Below are 20,568 nucleotides of genomic sequence, written 5' to 3' on the forward strand. Positions count from 1 at the left end.
TCTTGGAGGCTGCAACATAGACCCATATATGTCAGAGAAGCAAACAAAAGAGAAAGAAAAGAGAAGGAAAAAAAGACTGCAACATAGTAATTCTGTCTGGCCCGCCATGCAAATTCCAAACCAGGACTGCAACAGAACCTCTCGCCAGAATCTCCCCTGACAGCTTGCTCTGTGGCAGACATGGCAGATGTGGTAGTCCCCTGGCCCCCTCCCGCCCTCTTCTCCCACCCCCCCATACATGCATGTATGTCCTATTGGTTCTGTTTCTCTGGAGAACTCTGCCTAACACAGGTTTGGAAATTTTTCAATAAAAAGTCATAAAGAACCCAAAGATGCAGTTCAAAACTACAGTACTCATCTAACATGCACAAGCCCTTGGGTTTGATCCCCAGCACTGATTTTTCAAAAGAGTTGTGAGAAATAAAAACTTCTCACTTGTCTGTAAAATGTGAGACAGAAAATTTAAAAAAAAAAACTTCCAAGTCCCATTTCGACTCTAAGTAATAACATTTTCCCCTGTATTAAAAATTTTTTTAGAAACAATAGTCATTTGCTTTGAACTAAATTTCATCTCTTTGATGATGATGAAGTGGCCAAAAATCCAGTTATGAGAGTAAGAGGACAACTCAAGGTAAGCTACACAGATAAGTTAAGAAGCAATTCTGAAAAAACTGAGAATGTTGTTTTTTTATCCTTAAAAATCTACCAGTTATTCCAATTAAATATGGTAGAATTAATACATAACCTTTCTTCACATGGTTTTAAAAACTGGCTGAAACAATATTTTTTAAGAAGTCTGATCAATAGGAAAAATAGAATGGGAAACAAGACTTTACCAAATTACTGATGTTAACTGGTTTGAAAGGTAGGAGGCTGGTACTGGGGAAATAACTACCTGCACAGACTGCAGGAGCTGAAAGCATACAGCCCAAGGAAGCGGATACTAATGAGAAGCCAATTTCTTTCACAGAATTCCAGAAGGCTCAGAATGGAGGCACAAAGGACTTTCAAAGGGGAGGCTGAAAATGGGGACTTTTGAAGAAACTGCATAACCATTAATTGACTAGCATTATCTCCGAAAGTACAATCAAGAATCATTTTATTTTTCTCCCTTTTGCCTTTCAAAGCCACTTTTTAAAATCTCCCTTCTTCATCTGGACATGATCAGACTGATTCCATTGCGGCATTAGGAAAATCCGGTTTTCAGCTTTTCTTTTGTTTCAGTTTTGGCTTTTGGTGCTGAGGAATGAACCCAGGATGCTGAACCACTGAGCTACAACTCCATTCTGTTGTTTTTGTTGTTGTTGGTGGTGGTGGTGGTTTTTTGTTTTTGTTTTTGTTTTTTGAGAAAGAGTCATATCGAGTAGCTGAGGATGGCTTTGAATTTGTGATACTCCTGCCTCAGCCTCCTGAGTCTCTGGGATTACAGGCATGTGCCACTGTACCTGGCCATTGTATTCAAGTAGTTTTGAAAGACTGATTCCTGTTGCTGTAACAACATGAGCGTTGTTGATTTATAAAGCAAAGATTAGCTCACTGTTCTGAAGGCTGAAAGTCCAAGACTGGGCAGTTACATGGAATGAGGGCCCCGTGCTGCCTCATAACATGATCGAAAAGCAGAGTCAATCACTTTTAGAACAGACAAAACATGAGAGATGTTCTCATTTTATAACAGCCTGCTCTCACCATGACTATTGCGGTCTATGAGAGCAAGAACTCCCTCACTTCCAAGACCATTAAGCCAATGCCCAGAGTGGTATTATCCAAACACCTCTCAAAGGTTCACCACTTCTCAACAATGTCACATTAGAAAACAAATTTCAACACAGGTTTTGGAGGGAATAAACATTCAAACCATAGCAGGTATGTCCTGTTTTTTTTGTGCTGGGGATTGAACTCAGGGACACTTGACCACTGAACCAGCCACATCCCCAGCCCAATTTTGTATTTCATTTTGATGTAGGGTCTCAATGAGTTGCTTAGTGGCTTGCTTTTGCTGAGGCTGGCTTTGAACTCATGATCTCCTGTCTCAGCCTCCCGAGCTGCTGGGATTACAGGCACGTGCCACCACACCCAGCTCATAGCAGGTATGTCTTGAAATAAAAACTTTCCCCTGTCATTGCACTTAAAGATTTACTGTCTGAGCAGACCCCTTCTTGTCCCCCATGATGCTAAGCTGAAATGATGACAGACAGAAATGGAAAGATGTTTTTTGTTGTTGCAAGTTCCTTATTCTATCTGTTCTTCATTCCTCAGCTGCTGCTTCTTGGATCCACCGGGATCATGTATGCACCATGAATAAGAGGGAACAGGAAAGGTCTTCTTTGTCCAGGACTATTAAAATCTGGGTCCAACACAAATAGAACTAAGCATAAGTATCTTTATTATTCCATCATTTACACTTACTTGTATGAAATACTGAAACATAGTCTGTGACAAAACAAAATATTTGCAATCTACTTTACTTAGATCATGAAACAATAAAGTTAAAAACTGTGATGCAAATTAGAGAAATGCAAATTAAAACAACTCTAAGATTTCATATTACTCCAATTAGAATGGCTATTATCAAGAACACAAACAATAATAGATGTTAGCGTGGATGTGGGGAAAAAGGCACACTTTTACATTGCTGGTGGAGCTGCAAATTGGTGCAGTCACTCTGGAAAGCAGTGTGGAAAATCCTCAGAAAACTTGGAATGGACCCACCTTTTGACCCACTTATCCCACTCCTTGGTTTATACCCAAAGGACTTAAAATTAGCATGCTACAGTAACACAGTCACATCAGTGTTTATAGCAGCTCAGTTCACAATAGCTAGATTGTGGAACCAACCTAGAAGCCCTTCAAAAGATGAATGGATCAAAAAAACTGTGGTACATAAACACAATGGAATATTATTCAGCCATAAAGAATAATAATATTATGGCATTTGCAAATAAATGGATGGAATTGGAAAATATCATGCTAAGTGAAATAAGCCAGTACCAAAAAACCAAAGGCCAATGTTTTCCCTGATAAGTGGAGAATGATATATAATGGGGGTGGGGGTGTGGGGAGTGAGAGAAGAATGGAGGAATTTTAGATCATGTAGAAGGAAATGAGAGGCAGGGGGGCATGAACAATGATGGAATGAGACAGACGTCATTACCCTGTGTACATGTATGATTATACAGATGGTATGAATCTACATCGTGCACAACCATACCAACAAAATAATGTACCCCATTTGTGTACAATGAATCAAAATGCAGTCTGTAAAAAATTAAAAAATAAATAATTTTTTAAAACTGTGATGTATTAAAACCAAAAAAAAAAAAAGGGGGGGGGGGCTGCCCAATGCTCCTCTTCCATGGCAAATGGCCAAATGCTGGCTTTTGGTTGCATCCTGGGGCATACATAGAGTTTTCACAACCAGCCCTTCCCATCCCCCACTGCCACGGAGACCTCTGACCTACAGCTCCCCACAAAAGTGACGCACACTCTGTGACACCTTTTAGGCTCCCCTTCCACTTGGGTTCTGATGTTGTACCTTACACAACACCTGACAGCTGGGGTCTCCTTGTCCCAGCAGTCAGCCCTCTGGGACAGGGTTCTTATGAGGAATTTCTTCTATGACTCCTCTCTTCACTGTTCACATGGTCAGGACACTTTTGCCCCACAGAACCCTGGAATAGCAAACTGCACTCACTGAAGGGCCCTCTCCTGATTCCCACCACAGGCAACTGCAGCCACTGACTGTCCAAGGGTGAGCCCAACACCAGTGTGTGCTCCCCCGTCTAGTGGGAGCACAAGTCCAGTGCTCTCAAGATCTTCAGGCTGCATTCCAGACCTTTCCTCACATAGGTAACCATGGTGCTGGGAAAATGAGAGAGACGCTCCCTCCCTTCAACCACAATAAGGAATGGTCCAGAAATGCCAAGCCCTCCTTACCTGACCAAAAATGTCTTTTGTTGGATTCCAAATAATCCTCTTCTTTTCATTCTGCTCAATCTCCAGGCTTCTCTTAAATATAAACTGGAGTTAAGTTTTTGGGTTTTTTTTATTTTTTGTGGTGCTGGGGATTGAACCCAGGGACTTGTGCTTGCAACGAAAGCACTCTACCGACTGAGCTATCTCCCCAGCCCCCTGGAGTTAAGTTTTAATATTTGCAGAACTAGTTTTGCTATCCTTTAGAAAGATCTTTGGATATCTAGGCCAAGCTCAGTGGTGCATACGTGTAATCCTAGCAACTGAGGCAAGAGGATTGCAAGTTCAAAGCCTGACTCAGCAACTTAGGCAGACCCTGCTTTACAGTAAAAAATAAAAAGGATGGGGGATGTAGCTGAGTGGTAAAATATCACTGGGTTCAATCCCCAGTACACCCTCCCACCCAAAAGAAAAAGTTCTTTAGACACATATAACATGGAAGGCAGAGGTGCTGGTCCCTCTGTGCTCACGACTGGAACCTCAGTGGAGGCCAGAGTCCCATTTAGTATCATATCTCGTATTAGGTTCATGTACACCTCTACGTCTCCACGCCGCCCACCCAGCACAACCTGGTGACTACCCCTTCTGGATTCCAGTAAGAAAGGGGAAGTTTGTTTACTGGAAAAAATAAGCTACAAAAGATCCAAGCTGGGGAAATCTAAACACTGTTGTCAGAGAGATAAGTGAACATCCACACTCCAAATGGTGAGACCTCTAGTCTCTATCCCTGTCAGATTCACAGAATATTGGTAGGAAGTTTAACCCTGTTTGAACTGTCTTGCTTTACAAACTGCATAACACCCTAAGAAAAGACCTAAAATCAATATTACTCGGCACTTCTCCAACAGAATGGCCAAGTTGTTTCCATGTGGTCCTGTAACTGGAAAAAAAAAAAAAAAAACAGTAAAGGCACCAAAGGGGCAGGTGCCTCTCTAAGTGTGTTCATGCCTCACTCTTACAAGGAGAACCATTGGTCACCAGACATTTGAGGATATCAAATGTCCTCAAATATTTGAAGAAAGTCTCCTACGTAAAGGCAAAGACCTCCTGTCCACAAGAAAAAGAGAAAACAATTAACAAACAAACAAACAAACAAAAACTCCACACCAAAAAAAAAAGCATGAGGGGGACAGTGCAGAAAACAGAAGAAAAATCTTTAATAGTAGAAACATAGGGAAGACATCTCATTTATGTAAAATTAAAGGGGAAGGTTGGAAGATAAGACTGAGGAAATCTTCCTCCTACCCAAGAAAAATCAGACACTAGGAGAGAAAAAATAAGAGAATCAGTTAAGGAGGACAATACCAAAGTAAGGAATTTAAGAACAAAGAAGGAAAAGCAGAGAAAAAAAACATCAAAGTATATGACCAAAAAATCTCCTAGGATCCCATGAATGTCATCATAAAGTTTCTAAACCCTAGCAATATAAAGAAATCCAGAATGCTACCCAGATGTGGTGGCACACACCTGTAATCCCATCGACTCGGAAGGCTGAGGCAGGAGGATCACAAATCAAGACCAGCTTCAGCAAGTTATTGAGGCCCCATGTCACTTAGCAAGTCCCTGTCTGTAAATAAAAAAGTCTGGGGATGTGGCTCAGTGGTTAAGTACCCCTGGGTTCAACCCCTAGTACCAAAAAAATAAAATAAAAAAATAAATAAAAATAAAACCAACAAAGAATGCTTCAAGAACAAACAAACAAAAATAGGTTACTTAAAGGATCCGAAATAAACATGCCCTTGGACTTCTCATCAGTGGCACAGGCAACGCAGTAAAGCAATTCCTTTAAAATTCTGATGAAAACTATTTCTAACCTAGAATGTCATTCATAATCAAATATCACCCTAGTCTGATAGTAGAACCAAGCATTTTCAAGCATGCAAGAAATCATCTGCTTCCCATGCACTCTTTACCTGGAAACTACTGAGGAGACGTACCACACAAATGAGGAAGTGAACTAAGAAAGAGGAAGCCACCAGCTTCAGAAGACCGTTCGACTAACAGAGACAGAGAACAAAGGATGCCCAGGAGAGTCTGGAAAGGCAGCTGGGCAGCTGGCCTAGAGAAACCAGCATGAACTGGAGCAAGAGCCAGAGCGGGTAGCAGAAAGAGTCCAGGAAAAAAAAGGAACTGACTAATGAGTACATTTGACTTACACTGAATGATACTGGGAGGTTATTAAAGAGTTGGGAGGATTTCATAATAAATACAAAGTAAAGGAGCAAATGAAAGAAAATAGTGCAATAATTAACTTTAGGAAAAACAAAATATTGTGCAAGAAAAAATATGTAACCATGGTACACTACTTGGCTCACCCAGCGGCTTTTTATTTTGGTACCAGGGATTGAACCCAGGGGTACTTAACACCTGGGCCACATTCCCAGCCCTTTTTATTTTTTATTTAAAGACAGGGTCTCACTGAGTTGCTTAGGGCCTCACTAACATCATTCTGTTTTATTTTCTTCATATTGTATCACTGATGGAAAATACTTTAAATGTTATTATATAAGAACATTGTAATGATTTTAGTTAATATTGCTGTGGTACTTATCTTGGACCATGCATTCTTCTAAGTACTTTATGTATTTTATTTAATCCTCACACCATTTGTCTGAGGTAGGTATTATTATTACCACTATTTCTTCAATCAGAAAACTAAGGCACAGTCAAAGGCCTTGCTGGGTCACTCCTGGGCACAGCCAGAGTCACACGCCCACCAACTTCCATATCACCTGGTCTTTTTCTCTGCCAGTTCCATGGGAACAGCAATTTGTCTACTTTTCACCCTCCTGGCCTCAAGACCTTGAGCAGGTCCTGAAGCTTATATAATGAGAACTCTTCATCTTTCTTCAATAAATTGATTACAATGATCTGAGATAATCATCTGAAGGCAAAAGAAAAGCAAGGGGCATATATTGTTTTCCTCCACAAACCACATCTCAGTTTTGTGTATTTTTTGGCACCAGCTGTTCTGGTTCTCTTCATTTCAGAATTCTTTTTTTTTTTTTTTTTTTTTTTTTCTTGTATCAGGGATTGAACCCAGGTGCTTAACCACTGAGCAGCATCCCCAGCCCTTTTATGTATTTTTCTTTTTAATTTTGAGACATGGTCTTGCTATATTCTCAGGACCTGGCCAAATTGCTGAGGCTGGCTTTGAACTTGCAATCCTGCCGTCTCCAGCCTCCCTAGCTGCTGGGATTGCAGGTGTGAGCTATAGCACCCAGTTAGTTTTAGGATCTCTTTGTCAAGATATTTCTGTCTTCTCTCTAGGCTTCAGGACACATTCCCTCTATCTATATTGTCTCTCTGCTCCACCCCCCCTTATGTTACACCTGTATGGGCTCTTGTGTGCTACCCACTGATTGGAGGATATGAGGGTCCCACTTTCTGGTCTGTACCTAAGGTCACATGGGTAAGGTGGCTACTGTTATATGGACCAAGTGGATCCAGTGTGCCTGCTGCCTACGAACTTCCAGGAACTGCCAGAAGACTCCATAATAGAGTAGTGAGGGATTGGAAACTATTCCTCACTGGATCTTATAGTCTAGGAAGGAACCTGGAGTTCACACATGCAGAAAAAGACGACTTGTTCCCAATAAAACAGAGCATTGCAGAGAGGAATGTGTTAGATGGTCGGCTAGCTCAAATGGCCTGAAAAGAGAGTTCTGCAAGAGTAGAGTTCTAAGGACCCAAACGAAGGCCCAGCAAAATCAACTCATTCCTCTATATTTTTCCATATCAGCGTCACATCTCCCTCCTAACTCACACCACGAGGAACTCCTATGCCTTCCTCTCCAGAGTATACATACTTTCTTGACAGTAAATCTTAATTTAGCATTGCTTATAATCTCAGTAGTCAGAGAACTACCTCCATCAACAAGTCCCAGTTCCTTTTGTCTTAAAGTCTTTCTTCCCTCAATGTATCTCTTTCCTCTCATGTTTGACATGAACAGCAAGAAGAAACAAGACCGGCTGGGGATGTACCTCAGTGACAGAGTGCTTGCCTAGCAAGTGCAAGGCCCTGGGTTCAATCCTCAGCACACACCCCACACGCAAAATCTTAGTTGAATAGCTAACTTAATCACTCACAAGTTCTGCTTTCCATACAACCGCAATGCACAATTCCACTGAGGCTCCTTTTCCCCCAGTTTCCCTGAACCTTCTCTTCATTTCTTCCTCAGCCCGCATGGAAGCAGTTTTAATGGCTATGCTTCCATCAATGCTCTCTGATGACACAGGTATCCTCTAAGATGACCTGCCTTTTCCTTTTTTGCCAGGCTCCCCACTGCCTTCTGAGTCCTTACCAGATGCACCTCAAATGCCTATTTCTTTTTTCTTTTTTCTTTTTTGGTACCAGGGATTGAACCCAGGATGCTTTACCACCAAGTCACATCCCCAGCCCTTTTTATTTTTTTATTTATGGAGAGGGTTTTGTTAAGTTGCTTAGGGCCTCGCCAAGTTGCTGAGGCTGGCTTTGAACTTGCAATCCTCGTGCCTCAACCTCCCCAGTCGCTAAAATTACAGGTGTGAGCTACTGCGCCTGACCAAATGTCCTTATTTCTACCAGCAGTCTCTTTAAGACCAGTCAAGCATTACCTATTGAGCTTCTCAAAATTTTTCCATCCCTTGCTGAATGCCCAAATTCAGTCACTTCTGTACTTTTTTTTGTTACAGCGGGCCCCTATTTCCAAACTATATTCCTTTCCTACTACCATTGTAAAAAAAAATTACCACACACTTTCTAACTTAAACACAAATTTGTTATCATCCAGTTATTTCTGGATGTCAGGGTTTAAGTCAATGTGTCAGCTGGGCTGCATTCCTCCCACAGATTCTAGACTGAGAATCTCTTTTCCTGCCTTTTCCAGCTTCTAGATGCCAACTGCTCTCCTTGGTTCATTGCCCCTTCCTTCTAAGCAGCAATGGAGCACTTTAAATCTCAATCTTGTCCCCACCCATACACACACACATCCCTCTGCTTTCACTGTCACATCATCTTCTCTGATTCTGACCTTTCTGCTTCTCTCTTATAAAAACCCTTGGGATTTCATTGAGCATGCCCAGATGATTGAGGATGATCTCTCCATCTCAAGATCCATAATTCAGTCACATCTGTAAAATCTCTCATGCATGGAAGTTCCTGGGGAAATACACATCTTTTGGGGGAATCATTTAGCCAACCACACTCAACAACAACCTATTATGGGCCATGCATTGGATTACTTATGGTTGCACAGTGGTTAAAAATTGGATATGCGTCCTAGCATATGCCTGTAATCCCAGTGGTTTGGGAGACTGAGGCAGGAGGATCACTAGTTTAAAGCTAGCCTCAGCAACGTAGTGAGGGTCTAAGCAACTCGGCAAGACTCTATCTCTAAATAAAATACAAAAAGGGACTGGGGATGTGGCTCAGTAGTTAAGTGCCCCTGAGTTACCAAAAAAAAAAAAAAAAAAAAAAAAAATATATATATATATATGATCTAGCAGGAGAGTCAGACATCAACCCCAAATTCACACAACTAATGACAACCAGTAAATAATTGAAAGCTAAGTACTATGAAGGACTAGAAATCACAGGGGTCAAAGGATCTCTTAGGAAGCAACAGCCAATCTGAGGTTGGCAGGGTGGAGCCACTGAATGAGAATTGGAAGAAGGCCTTCCAAGCAGAAGCATCAGCAGTGCAAAGACCCTGAAGAAAAAGATCTGGGGCATGAGGGATGCAGAAACAATGTCAATAAGATGAGGCACCAAAGGCGACAAGGACCGGATTCCTCAGAGTTTTATTCAGAAAAATAACAGAAAGGGGTTGAGTACTTTTTAAACTAATGCAATCATGCTGCTCTGTGGAAAACAGATAGGGTCTGGGGATGAGGGTGAGCAAAAGTGAATACACAAACACCCGGTGAAAAGATGACGGTTGCCTGAACTGGGCACAGGGCAGTTAAAATTTGTGGATGATGGATGGATCTGGAGAATATTATGCTAAGCAAAATAAGCCAGTCCCAAAAAACCAAAGGATGAATGTTCTCTCTGATATGTGAATGCTAATTCACAATAAGGGGGCAGGGGGATGGCTAGGGAAGAATAGAGTTCCTTTGGATTAGGTGGAGGTGAATAAAGGGAGAGGAAGGGGCATGGGGTAGGAAGGATGGAATCTGACATTATTACCCTGTATGCATATATGACTACATGACCAGTGTGTACTACATCGTGTACAACCAGAAAAATGAGAAGTTATACTCCATTTATGTATGATGTGTCAAAATGCATTCTACTGTCATGTATAACTAATTAGAACAAATAGTTTTAAAAGACATGAAAAGAAAAAGAAAAAATAAAAGAACTGAGGAGATATGACATATCTTGGATCAAAAGTAATCCACAGGATTTATGGTGACTTAGGGTGACTTAGGTCTGGGGTATGGCCACAGGTGTAGAATGCACATGTGGAATGTAGGGAGTTGATGGAAACAATAAATTAAAGGGTCTGAGATGCCAGGAAGGTGGATGCGTCATCCTGAAACACAGGAAAGGGAACTTGGAATGCAGGAGAGAGTCAGGAGACAAGTGCTAAGGTCTTCAGTGGATGAAGGTTGAGTGACCAAGATGTCAATGGTGGGCATAAGGCAAAGAGAGCACCGACTGCAGCAGGAGTAGCAGTGAGGACATTGCACAGGAGTGTAAGGTGGACATCGCCCTGGCAGGGTGAAGGGGAGGGGCAGAGAGAATAAGCACCTCCACTGTGGAGGGAGAAGCAGGGAGACTCAGGGAAGGTGGAGGGGAGTCTACTGATATTGGTTTGCAGAGAGCATCATGGAAACATTTGGGTGGAAGCTTCTAGAGAATTGAGTCAAGAGAGAAAACCAGAGCATCAACAGAAACTGAAGGTGATGTGGGGAGTGTAACCATAGCATGGGATGAATTTAATCGGTGGCTGGGCTGCCGGTGTTGACCATTGATGGTGCATTTTGTGGAGGATGCTGGAACTCTGGCCTCTCTGTGTTGACCAGTGGGCTCCCGCTTTTCCTCCTGGTCTTCTGTGGTAAGTGAACGAGTTGAGTCTGGGTCCAGGAGTCTGGAGTTGGATGCAAAAGCACCGTGCTCCTACTTCCTTGCTCATCTTATCTTCTTTCACAGTTCTGCCCGAACGTCCTGCTCCTATAAAGGCTTTCCTAACTTCTCTGACTAATCTTTTTCACCCATGACTGCACCTTCCAGAGACTTCCATTCCAGCACTTATTATATTTTATTGTGTTTGTTTTTTATTCATTTCTCTCCCTGAATAGAGTGTTTCTCAAGAGTAAGAATGATCCTAAATTATTTCTGTTTTCCTATCACCTAGTACAAAGTCTGGTAGCCTTAGACAGAGCTACATAAGGGTTTAATTATACAAAGAATGGTTTGCAGGTAATTATTGCACCATATAAACAATGAATTAAAGGAGTTTATATTCTCAATAAGATAATTTACGATAAAATTTGGTATACACATGACATTTAATTTACTTTCTTAAAAATTTTCAGTTAGTTGTAATTAAATACACGGTAAGCACTATCAAGTAATATATTCTTGGTATGTGCTATTTACCCAGGATTTAGATATGAGATATTAAATCCAGGAGCACTCTACCACTGAGCTACTTTCTATATCTTAATTTGAGACGGGGATCTTACTAAGTTGCTTAGGGCCTCACTAAGTTGATGAGGTTGACTTTGAACTTGTGATCCTTCTGTCTCAGCCTCCTGAACCACTGGGATTACAGGTGTGTCCCATCCCCACTCAGCTTCAGATAATCTTGTAATGGCTCTTACTTTCACTATAAAGTCTTTTCACTTTTAAAAAAATTTAATGTTGAATATAATTAACTCACAGGCATCAAAAATTAAATAGAAACATACACAATGCAAAAGCTCATAGTGATTCTCCACTTTCCCATACATTGCATGTTCACTTGTTCATCCCCCTACCCCCTCACACACACTCTTTTCAAGACCTGATGAATGTGTTGGTGACTTTCAATCTTTTGTTATTACAAACAAAGCTACAATAAATACTCTAATTCATACATCACTTCACACATATGCAAGCAAACACAATGTGTTTCCAATTAAACTAAGCTTTAAAAATGATGCTGAATCATTAAATCTACCTCAAACTATTCAGTTCTCCTCATGTGATTGCAAGTGATCCCTCTGTCCTAACTATGAAGTGTTGTCCTTCAATATCAAGATAGACTGATGTGCTACTGCACATAATGTTCTAAAGTTAAGATGAAGGAAGGTACCAGTTAGCCAGCAGATGTATTAATGTGCAAGGTCTGCACTGAATTATTAAGAAACATAAACCTTGCCGACATCCTGTATCCACATATTTACTGAAATACGACATCACTAGTAAAATATTTGCTCTAGTATTACTGAATTTTAAAGTGCCAGTTTAGTTAATAACATCAAGATTTAGAACCAACGAATGAAAGCATACATGGTATTACACATTTTAAAAATAAACCTAAAGACTCATGGAAAACTATAAGGATTGCCAAATATAAATGGTTGTTCTATATAACAAAAAGAAAAAGGAAATAATTATCGGGATGCCTTGGAAAGTGAATACAGCAGGTGATAGAATATTTCATAGGAGATCTGAGGAGCCCTGTTTCTTGAGGTATTTACATGGAATAGAACTAAAAGCTAGAAAAATAAACTCAAGAGAACAAATCCTTCTTTGGCAAAAGTAAAGGCCCCAAATGACCTAATAGATTTTGCTTTGGAAATTCTAGGATTCAATGAACACTGCTTCTAAGTGCCTCTTTTGTTGGATTTGTTTGTCAGTGTATGCATTCATTAGTCTGCTTAAAAACCACATTGTTTGCAACAAAGAAAAACATGTTAAACAGTATTGGAATTGATTAATATATGACTTTGTTCTATATTCTAAATCCATTCTAGGGTGTTCCCCTTTACATATTGCCTAAATCCAAAAACAGCAGTGATCGAATAGACTGGGGCATCACTAACGTTCATGTGTTCAGTTCATACTGCTATGCAGCACCTTGTTTGAATGACTTTTGTCAGAATCATTCACAATCTATGTACACTTAAAATCTATCGGCCACCTATATGCAGCATCACCACTGACAGGCTATAAAAAAATCGACCAGAAAACAGCAGCTGTATGAGTTTGTCAATAGGCGCTAAGACGTGTAAATACTGCTCTTTGTCTTTATAACTTTGTCAATGCTTGACTCCAGAGAAATACAGATGTGGAAAAAAATGTATGTGCTGTTCAAAACAAAGAATTATAAAACGGAATCAATTGGATCTTGGGAATCTAGAAATAAGCACTTGATTTAATGTATCTAATACCTGCAAAGCACCAGGTATGGAGCTAGATTCACACGAGTGGAGGAAAAGGCTATGCACAGATTTCAGCTACGATCAGCATCTTATTTCCTGACTTCAAAATGCAACCCTGTTCTTACCTTTCCTCTACCCAACCACATTCCTTCCGGCCATAACAGCCTAGTCACTGTTTTCCAAGTGTGTGAGGAGTGAGCTGCACTGTGAGCCACGGGGTGGAGGTAACAGACAGATGGAGGGAGTTAGATACCAGTAAATGGCAATGAGAGTGCTCACTTCCAAGACCAACTCCTCTGTGATGCTAACGGGAATAAATACACCGAGGTGTGGTGTAGGAGAAAAGAACAGGAAAAAGTCTCATGCACAAAACTAAATTCAGTAGACAAAAGGGAAGTCATAGACGACTGGGCTGGTCAGTCACATTAGTGAAATAGTACTTTGGGAAAATTAAACTTGAGACCAGTTTGGAGATTTATTTGAATAATTCAAGTAAAAAGTCATGGTAGCATAAACCAGTACACTGTCAATAAGAAGAGAACATATAGATCCAGAGATGGTAGACACCACAGGGCAATGTGCCTAATGACTATGAGAGAATAAGAAGTAAAGATGGCTGAACTTAGGTCAAATACCTACCATTGTTACACTCAGGTGTGGCTGAGGGGTGATCACCTGGTAGCAATGTGGCCATCTAGGCCCTCCCCTTTGACTTGTACTACAGGTAAGGGGAGTTACCTGAGCAGGAAGTTTAGGAACCCCAAACTACTATACTCCACTAAGAAATTATTTATTAACCCTGACTAAAATCACAGAAACACACTTCAAAACTGGCTTAAGGTCAAAGAAATGTGGGTGCAGTTCTGAGAATCCAGTTCTAACACTATGATTATGGACCTTAGACCTTTATGAGAAAAAAACATAAAGCTGATGACTCGTGTGCTGTAAAAACCAATCTACAATTGCTTTCTCTTTGGAATAAAGGATCTAGTCCAGTGCTTTGAGCTTTTTCAACTTTCGACGGCATTGTAGAGTTCTCATTTATACATTTTCGTATCTCACCTGATTATAGAGGCCAGAGTTGGTAGCTCTCCACATTGTGAATAATTAGATCAGTTCATTATTTTCCATGTCTTCCACACTATGTGGACCCTAGTTTCCTGTTTTTAATAACAGATGATTTAGGTGTAAAATTTTGTGCCTCATTTTGCTGGAAAGATCAACCACACTCTCATAAAATTTGAAAAGTGGTATCAGACCCAAGAAAGGCTACAACCACAGGAGGGGCAGACAGCACCCTGCAGAGCCCTGGAGAGCACACTGGATATTCAGACATGGCTCCGAGTATCTAGTTTCTCATTATGCTCTGCCATTTGTGTTCTTAAGCAATTGTAGTAACCTTCCTGATCTTTAATTTCCTCATCTGTAAAACAAGGTTAATAATCTCCTAATGATTTCCTCATATGAAAGTTTGGAGGTTAGAATTCAATGTTAAGTAGTTTATGTGGCAATTAGAAATATAAAGCATCATTTTCTTGGTTAAGCAAAGAAGTCCTTCCTCAAGCCTGGCTTTCCTCTATAAGCACCAGCACTGACCTTGTAAGGAGAGAACGCTCACCAAGGCTGAAAACCAGGGGATCCTTGAGTAAAACATTATGCTTCCTTATGTAGACTTTGCAGCTCCATTTTAACTTTGCCTTCTGTTTTTAAAGTTCACAGAAACCTTTATTTTGATTCCATGATTTCAAATTCCTGAACTAGCATACAGTATTAAAATCAAAACAATATAACATTGTATCTCAATCAGTTAAAAAGAAATGCACTTAGCAAAGTCACCCTTGTATGGAGTGGTGGAATGTTAAAACTCACCCTGTGTTCCTCCTGTGCAAATCCACCCTTGGCCTCATTCCAAGTGCATCTCAGCCCCATCTCTTTGTCAGTCAAGCATAAGACAGCTGCAGCATGTTTGAGCTAGAATAGCCCAACAAGTGCTCCTCCCGTCTAGACTTATAAGGAGTTAGAATCTGAACTCTTACCCTATTCCTGAGGCTTCTTAAAACTTTCTGAGCAGATAACCATCTGCAGTCAAAATAGCAAAAGCATATCTTTATGGAATATTTCCAGGATATAAATGCAATTGATAAACTATTTAGATCTACACTTCAAAATGAAGAACTAACAAATGAATTTGGCTCGTTTCAGATAACTTGTAGGACAATTTTTAATGACATTAAGCTGAGTTTTACAAGAATTTCACAATTCTTCAATTCCAAAGAAACATTGGCTTTTTAGTTCAAATTATTGCTGTCATATGTCACTTCCTCTCTTTTTTTTTCAATTTATCTTCTTTTTCTTTCATTCTTCTTGACCATTCTATATTATCGAAACTTAATTATCTTTTTCTTTAAGATTTTTTATTTCCCATTCATTGGTGAATATAATAAAAATGTTTTGGAAAAAATGTCGTGATCTATATGATAATACAAAACTGTGTGATATGCTTTGCTATTATTAATAAGGTGATCTAGTTTCTAAGTAACTTTAAGGATAAAGTATGTAATTTGAAGAGATAATTTAGCTTTGTGGATTTAAGAGAACTAATTATATGAGTAGGGTACAATTAGTACTTGAACACTGCCTGGTGTTATAGAAAAGACTGCTTCTGCTTTGATTTTGCAATCACCATTGACATTGTGAAATCACAGACCAGGTGTTACAATGAAACTATCTGCTAAGTTATGTTTAGGATCCAAAGCATCCCAAGTGCTTAATTTTGAAATATGTTAAAATATGAGCTGCAACTCCCATTTATGTCTCAGTTGATTTATATAGAATCAATTTTAGTGGCTGTGGTTGAATGGACAATGGCATGCATTACCAAATGGGCTACAGAAACTCAGTAAAGCTCAGCAGTAGGAACATTTACCATATGTTATGTGAAATGTTTAGAGCATTTGGACAGCTGTTCAAGGGATAAACTACACACAAAGGGAAGCACATATTTACAACTGTCAAATGAACAGATCAGCTACAATTTCCTCCTGTGCTCAAAAAGAATAAGAGAATTATATAGAAAGTAAAAGATAGCTGAATAATGTCTACCATGAAAGGTCCCAGATTTTCACTCCCTTGAGCATGTGCTGAACATTCCACTGGTTTCCCTGGGGTGGTATCTGTTATTGAAAGGAATTGTGGCTATCAAGTCTAAAGAGAAAGAGAATGATCTGCATCTTTCTATACCAAATATGAAAAGTTCATTTAAAGAGAAGCCCACAACCTGAAACCCCAAAATAGATAACCAACTTAAACAACTTGAGATGGTCACAGTTCAGAGTTAACTCTTCATTTATGCACAGACAATTTACGTAGAAGTTCAACTCTTTGGGGTTAATGACACTATTATCAGTTTTCCAGCTACTCACTTCCCCTGTTTTATTTATAGATATGACAAATAAGAAACAAAATCTGTAATTATGGAAAATTGGGAGAGTCATAGTGAGTGCAGAAAAACATTACTCGGTATTAACTCTTAGCACACATATCTGTTAGGATCAAATGATGTTTTCAACTTCCTTTAAAAAGATTTTCAATCCATTTCAAATAATTAGAACTTCTCGGGTTCTAATGAGCTGATGAGCAAGATAACTTCTTGCATACAATGAAAAATCTTTAAAATTTTCCTTTCTCTCTACAGTTCTAAAATCAAATGAAGTTACTCATTATTAAAACTCCCCAGATGAAATGATGACTGATATTACATTTTAAAAAATATATTTTTCTTAGTTGTTGATGGACCTTTGTATTTTATTTATTTATATGTGGTGCTAACAATCCAACCCAGTGCCTCACACATGCTAGGCAAGCGCTTTAGCACTGAGCTTAGGCCCCAGCCCTGAGATTACATTTTTGTCTGCTCCCCCCCACACAGTCTGTCACAATTTTCCTCTCCATCCCAGATTCCATCCTTTTGTTAGGCCTGCTTAATTAGCTTTGCTTCTCTGAGCCTCGCCTGAGGGGCCACATGGAAATGTAAAGACCTTTGCTCAGTAGGCCTAAGCCTTCCCCCTACACACAGGGACAGTACTGGCCATCAAGATCAAGCTTCTCTCTGTTAACCACACATCACCCTCCTGCCCCCACTTCCCTTGCCTCCATCCATTTCAGATATGGAAGCTCTTACATCTTCAGTTTAATTCCTTAAATCATAATGTGCACTTAAAATTTTCATACACATGCTATTCAATTTATATGCTACATTTCTTATTCAGTTGCTTATTCTACATGTGCTCATCTTAAAATACAAGCTCCCAAATTCCATGGCTGGAGAATTTGCTGAGGACAAACACAATCATGGTGCTGTGTGCAAACCTTTTTTAAAAACACAGACTATGATAGCAATGTATAAGTAAAAGATAACTAGAAAATTGTTGTTTTAAATGTTTCTATTAACATATATTAATGTGCTCATTAATGGGTTCCATGAAGCCTGCAGCATGCACTGATTGAATCCAACTTCTCTTTCCCCCTTCCCAACCTGGAGTAATTGATAGTAAGTATAAAGACCTTGAAGTCATAAAACAAAGGAACCTCCTGTACTCCTGAGATCATGCTGGAGTAAAACTGGTTCTTTCCTAATCTTAGGAAGCATCAGGAAACAGATAAGATTATTTGAAGATACCTTCTAGTTTCCCATGTTATAAAAGTGCCTGGTAAAAGGGATAAGGGCTTTGGGATTCATGTTAAAGGACCCATAAACCTACAAAAATACATCACCAGTCACAACTTCACCTGGAACAGGGACATGCTGGAAAAGCAGGACTGAGTCTCATAAATCTCTCTTTTTATCACTAAAACTATACTGAAGAGTTATTTTTTTCTACTAAAATTAAGCAGGCACGAGCAAATCACAAAGAGTATATGTATAGGAAAAAAGAATGCTAGACTTCTCACTGTGGTTCTTTTCCATAATCTTTTTAATACAAAATTATAGTTGCCACTTGTTTACTGCTCTGTTGCAGTGGGAACTGTTGTTTGATGAAAAAAGCACCACTTACTTATTACTGCTTCTCAGTGAAACTGTCTGAGGAGGGACATGGTTAAGGGCAGTTGAGAACGACACTTCATCTCCCCGTTTCGAAAATGAAACGTGGCTTATTTCTTCCCAAAGTTCAGGTTGCATTGAAGGAATTTCTTAATTCCAAGATGCTAGATGGCAGCACTACTTGTCCAGGCTTCTTTTACTTTGAAAAATCAGCTGCTTTTTTGGTTTTCAGGTTATTGCAGATTTTCCAGTGTGAGACCAGGAAACCGAACACTTAGCTGTGTACATCTCTACATTTAAAACTTAAGAAGCAATTGAAGCTAGGCTAATTATCTTTGATCAGCATTAGAATACAAGCCATTTGGGTGCTCAATACTTTAATAAACGAATGCCTTAGGCTTATATGATTTGTAACTCACAGAAGCTTCCACAGGAAACATTTTTTAAAAGAACCTTCTGTGTTTAGTACCTAAGAGAGAGTTTTCCCTCCCTCAATTTTCTCTTTCATTACACACCCAACAGGAAAGCCCGTTTGCAGCCCAGGGACACCCCCTAAACACTCTCTCCAAATCCCCCATCCCCAGTGCATCTTAAAAATTAAAAACAGCTTCCTCTTTCTTTCCAAACTTCGAAATAAGCAGAAGAGGGAGCTGCGAGTAAAGGAAGCTCTGAGCCGCCTGGTGAGTGGGCTCACAAATGCAGCTTTTTTGAAAATGCCCCGAGAAGGCACGTCTTGCAAGCGGAGGTTAAAAAGTCTAAGCAGAATGGAAGGTCGCAACAAACTGTCTGACAAAGAAGACATCGCAAACATTTACAGGGAAAGGAACCAAGTGGTCATGTTTCCCCCCACCCCCTTTCAGCCAACTGTGTCCTTCTTTGAAAAACCGATGGACGGTTCGATTTTTGGGACACACATTTTCGTCAAATACAGACAAAATCACGAGTAGTTACCTTCATTGTTCTGTTGGCTTGGAGGGTAGTTCGAGCAGGGCGGAGGGCGAATCCCACGTGTCCTAGCCGCTGGCCGCGTGGCTCAGGTGGGCGACTGCACAGAGCGGTCCGGCTGCCGCGCGACTGGGGAAGTGTCTGGGGTGGCGGCGATCACACGTGGCGGGCGGGATGGCAGACTGGCCTTGATGCAGCGGAGTTGGAGCCCTCCAGCCGCTCGCAGATTGCATCAGCAGGAAGACTTGGAGGCTGTTTCCCCCGGACCGCCCCCAGATGGTGGAGTCTCTCCCAGCACCGAGGTCCGAGTCAGCGCCCTGCCGCGAGCCTGCTCGGGACTCACTCTCTCACCAGTGTCCCATCAAGTCATCAAATGCTGCCTCCGAACTGAGGCGTCTGAGTGTGTATCCGAGTGTGGAGATGCCGTGTACCACTTACGTGAGCACCTCAGGAAGAAGAGGAAAGAAATCGATCTGAGATTGAATTTAATTGCCATTCCCCCATCACTTCCTTACAGCCTCTAAACCTCTGCGCACCCAACTTCTGACTTTTCCAAACTGTTTTGCATGCTGATATGGCCTCAGCACACCCTTGCTCAAAATTACATAGTGGATTACCATTGTGTAAAGCGAAAAGTTTAAATGTATTTCTGCACAGTAAAGGACATGTGTGTTATTTTTTAAGTTCACCCGTCTTCTCCTCACCTCCTTTTCCAGTTCCCCACTCTACCCTCAGATAAAACCATTTTTGGCCCGTTCCTTATGTACCTAGGAAACAATTTTTAAATTCTTTAATTTATACATATAGAGTTCTTTCTGATTTGAAATTGCCTGCCAGTTCAGGTTATCCCTGTAAATTTCTGCCCAACCTGGACACAAAATCTCCCCAAATGCTGCTTTTCTGTGCCCGGCCCCAGGCCAGTCTCCGTGATTTTAAGGGTTGCCTCCAACTTCCTCTTTGTCAATTGGCAAGTTCCCACTTTTGTAATCTGAACTGAAGAAGGCTTTGAAGTTGTTGCTGACTCCCTCAAACAGAATTGGGCTCTTTGTATATGCACTGCATTTTGTCCCAAATTCTTTTCTTTCTTTCATTCTTTGTTTTGCAATGCTGGGAGATCAAACCCAGGGACTTTTGCTGGTGAGGCAAGAGTTCCACCACTGACCTACATCTGCAGCCCAAAACCAATGTTCTTAATACTGGTTTAATTATTTGTTTGCACAGATGTTTACTTCACTGGATCATGAGATTCCTTTTAT

General features: G+C 40.4%; 1 protein-coding gene across 2 annotated transcripts in view; it reads right to left on the bottom strand.

The window, feature by feature from the left end:
* The window catches only part of BCAT1 (branched chain amino acid transaminase 1), a 108,866-nt gene extending 88,667 nt beyond the window's left edge, over positions 1-20,199 (bottom strand). The window contains exons 1-2 of one of the 2 annotated variants that reach the window (XM_079139409.1): positions 20,017-20,199; positions 19,319-19,758 (exon numbers count right to left, since the gene is read on the bottom strand). In XM_079139409.1, the coding sequence (XP_078995535.1) occupies positions 19,319-19,324 (6 nt within the window). In that variant the 5' untranslated portion in view covers positions 19,325-19,758; positions 20,017-20,199. Of the gene's footprint in view, positions 1-19,318 lie in introns of both variants that reach the window. The other variant, XM_079139408.1, reaches the window with a different exon arrangement.
* Positions 20,200-20,568: the final 369 nt, after the last annotated feature.

Source organism: Sciurus vulgaris (genome assembly GCF_902686455.1).
Source record: "Sciurus vulgaris genome assembly, chromosome: 5".
Lineage (NCBI taxonomy): Eukaryota > Metazoa > Chordata > Mammalia > Rodentia > Sciuridae > Sciurus > Sciurus vulgaris.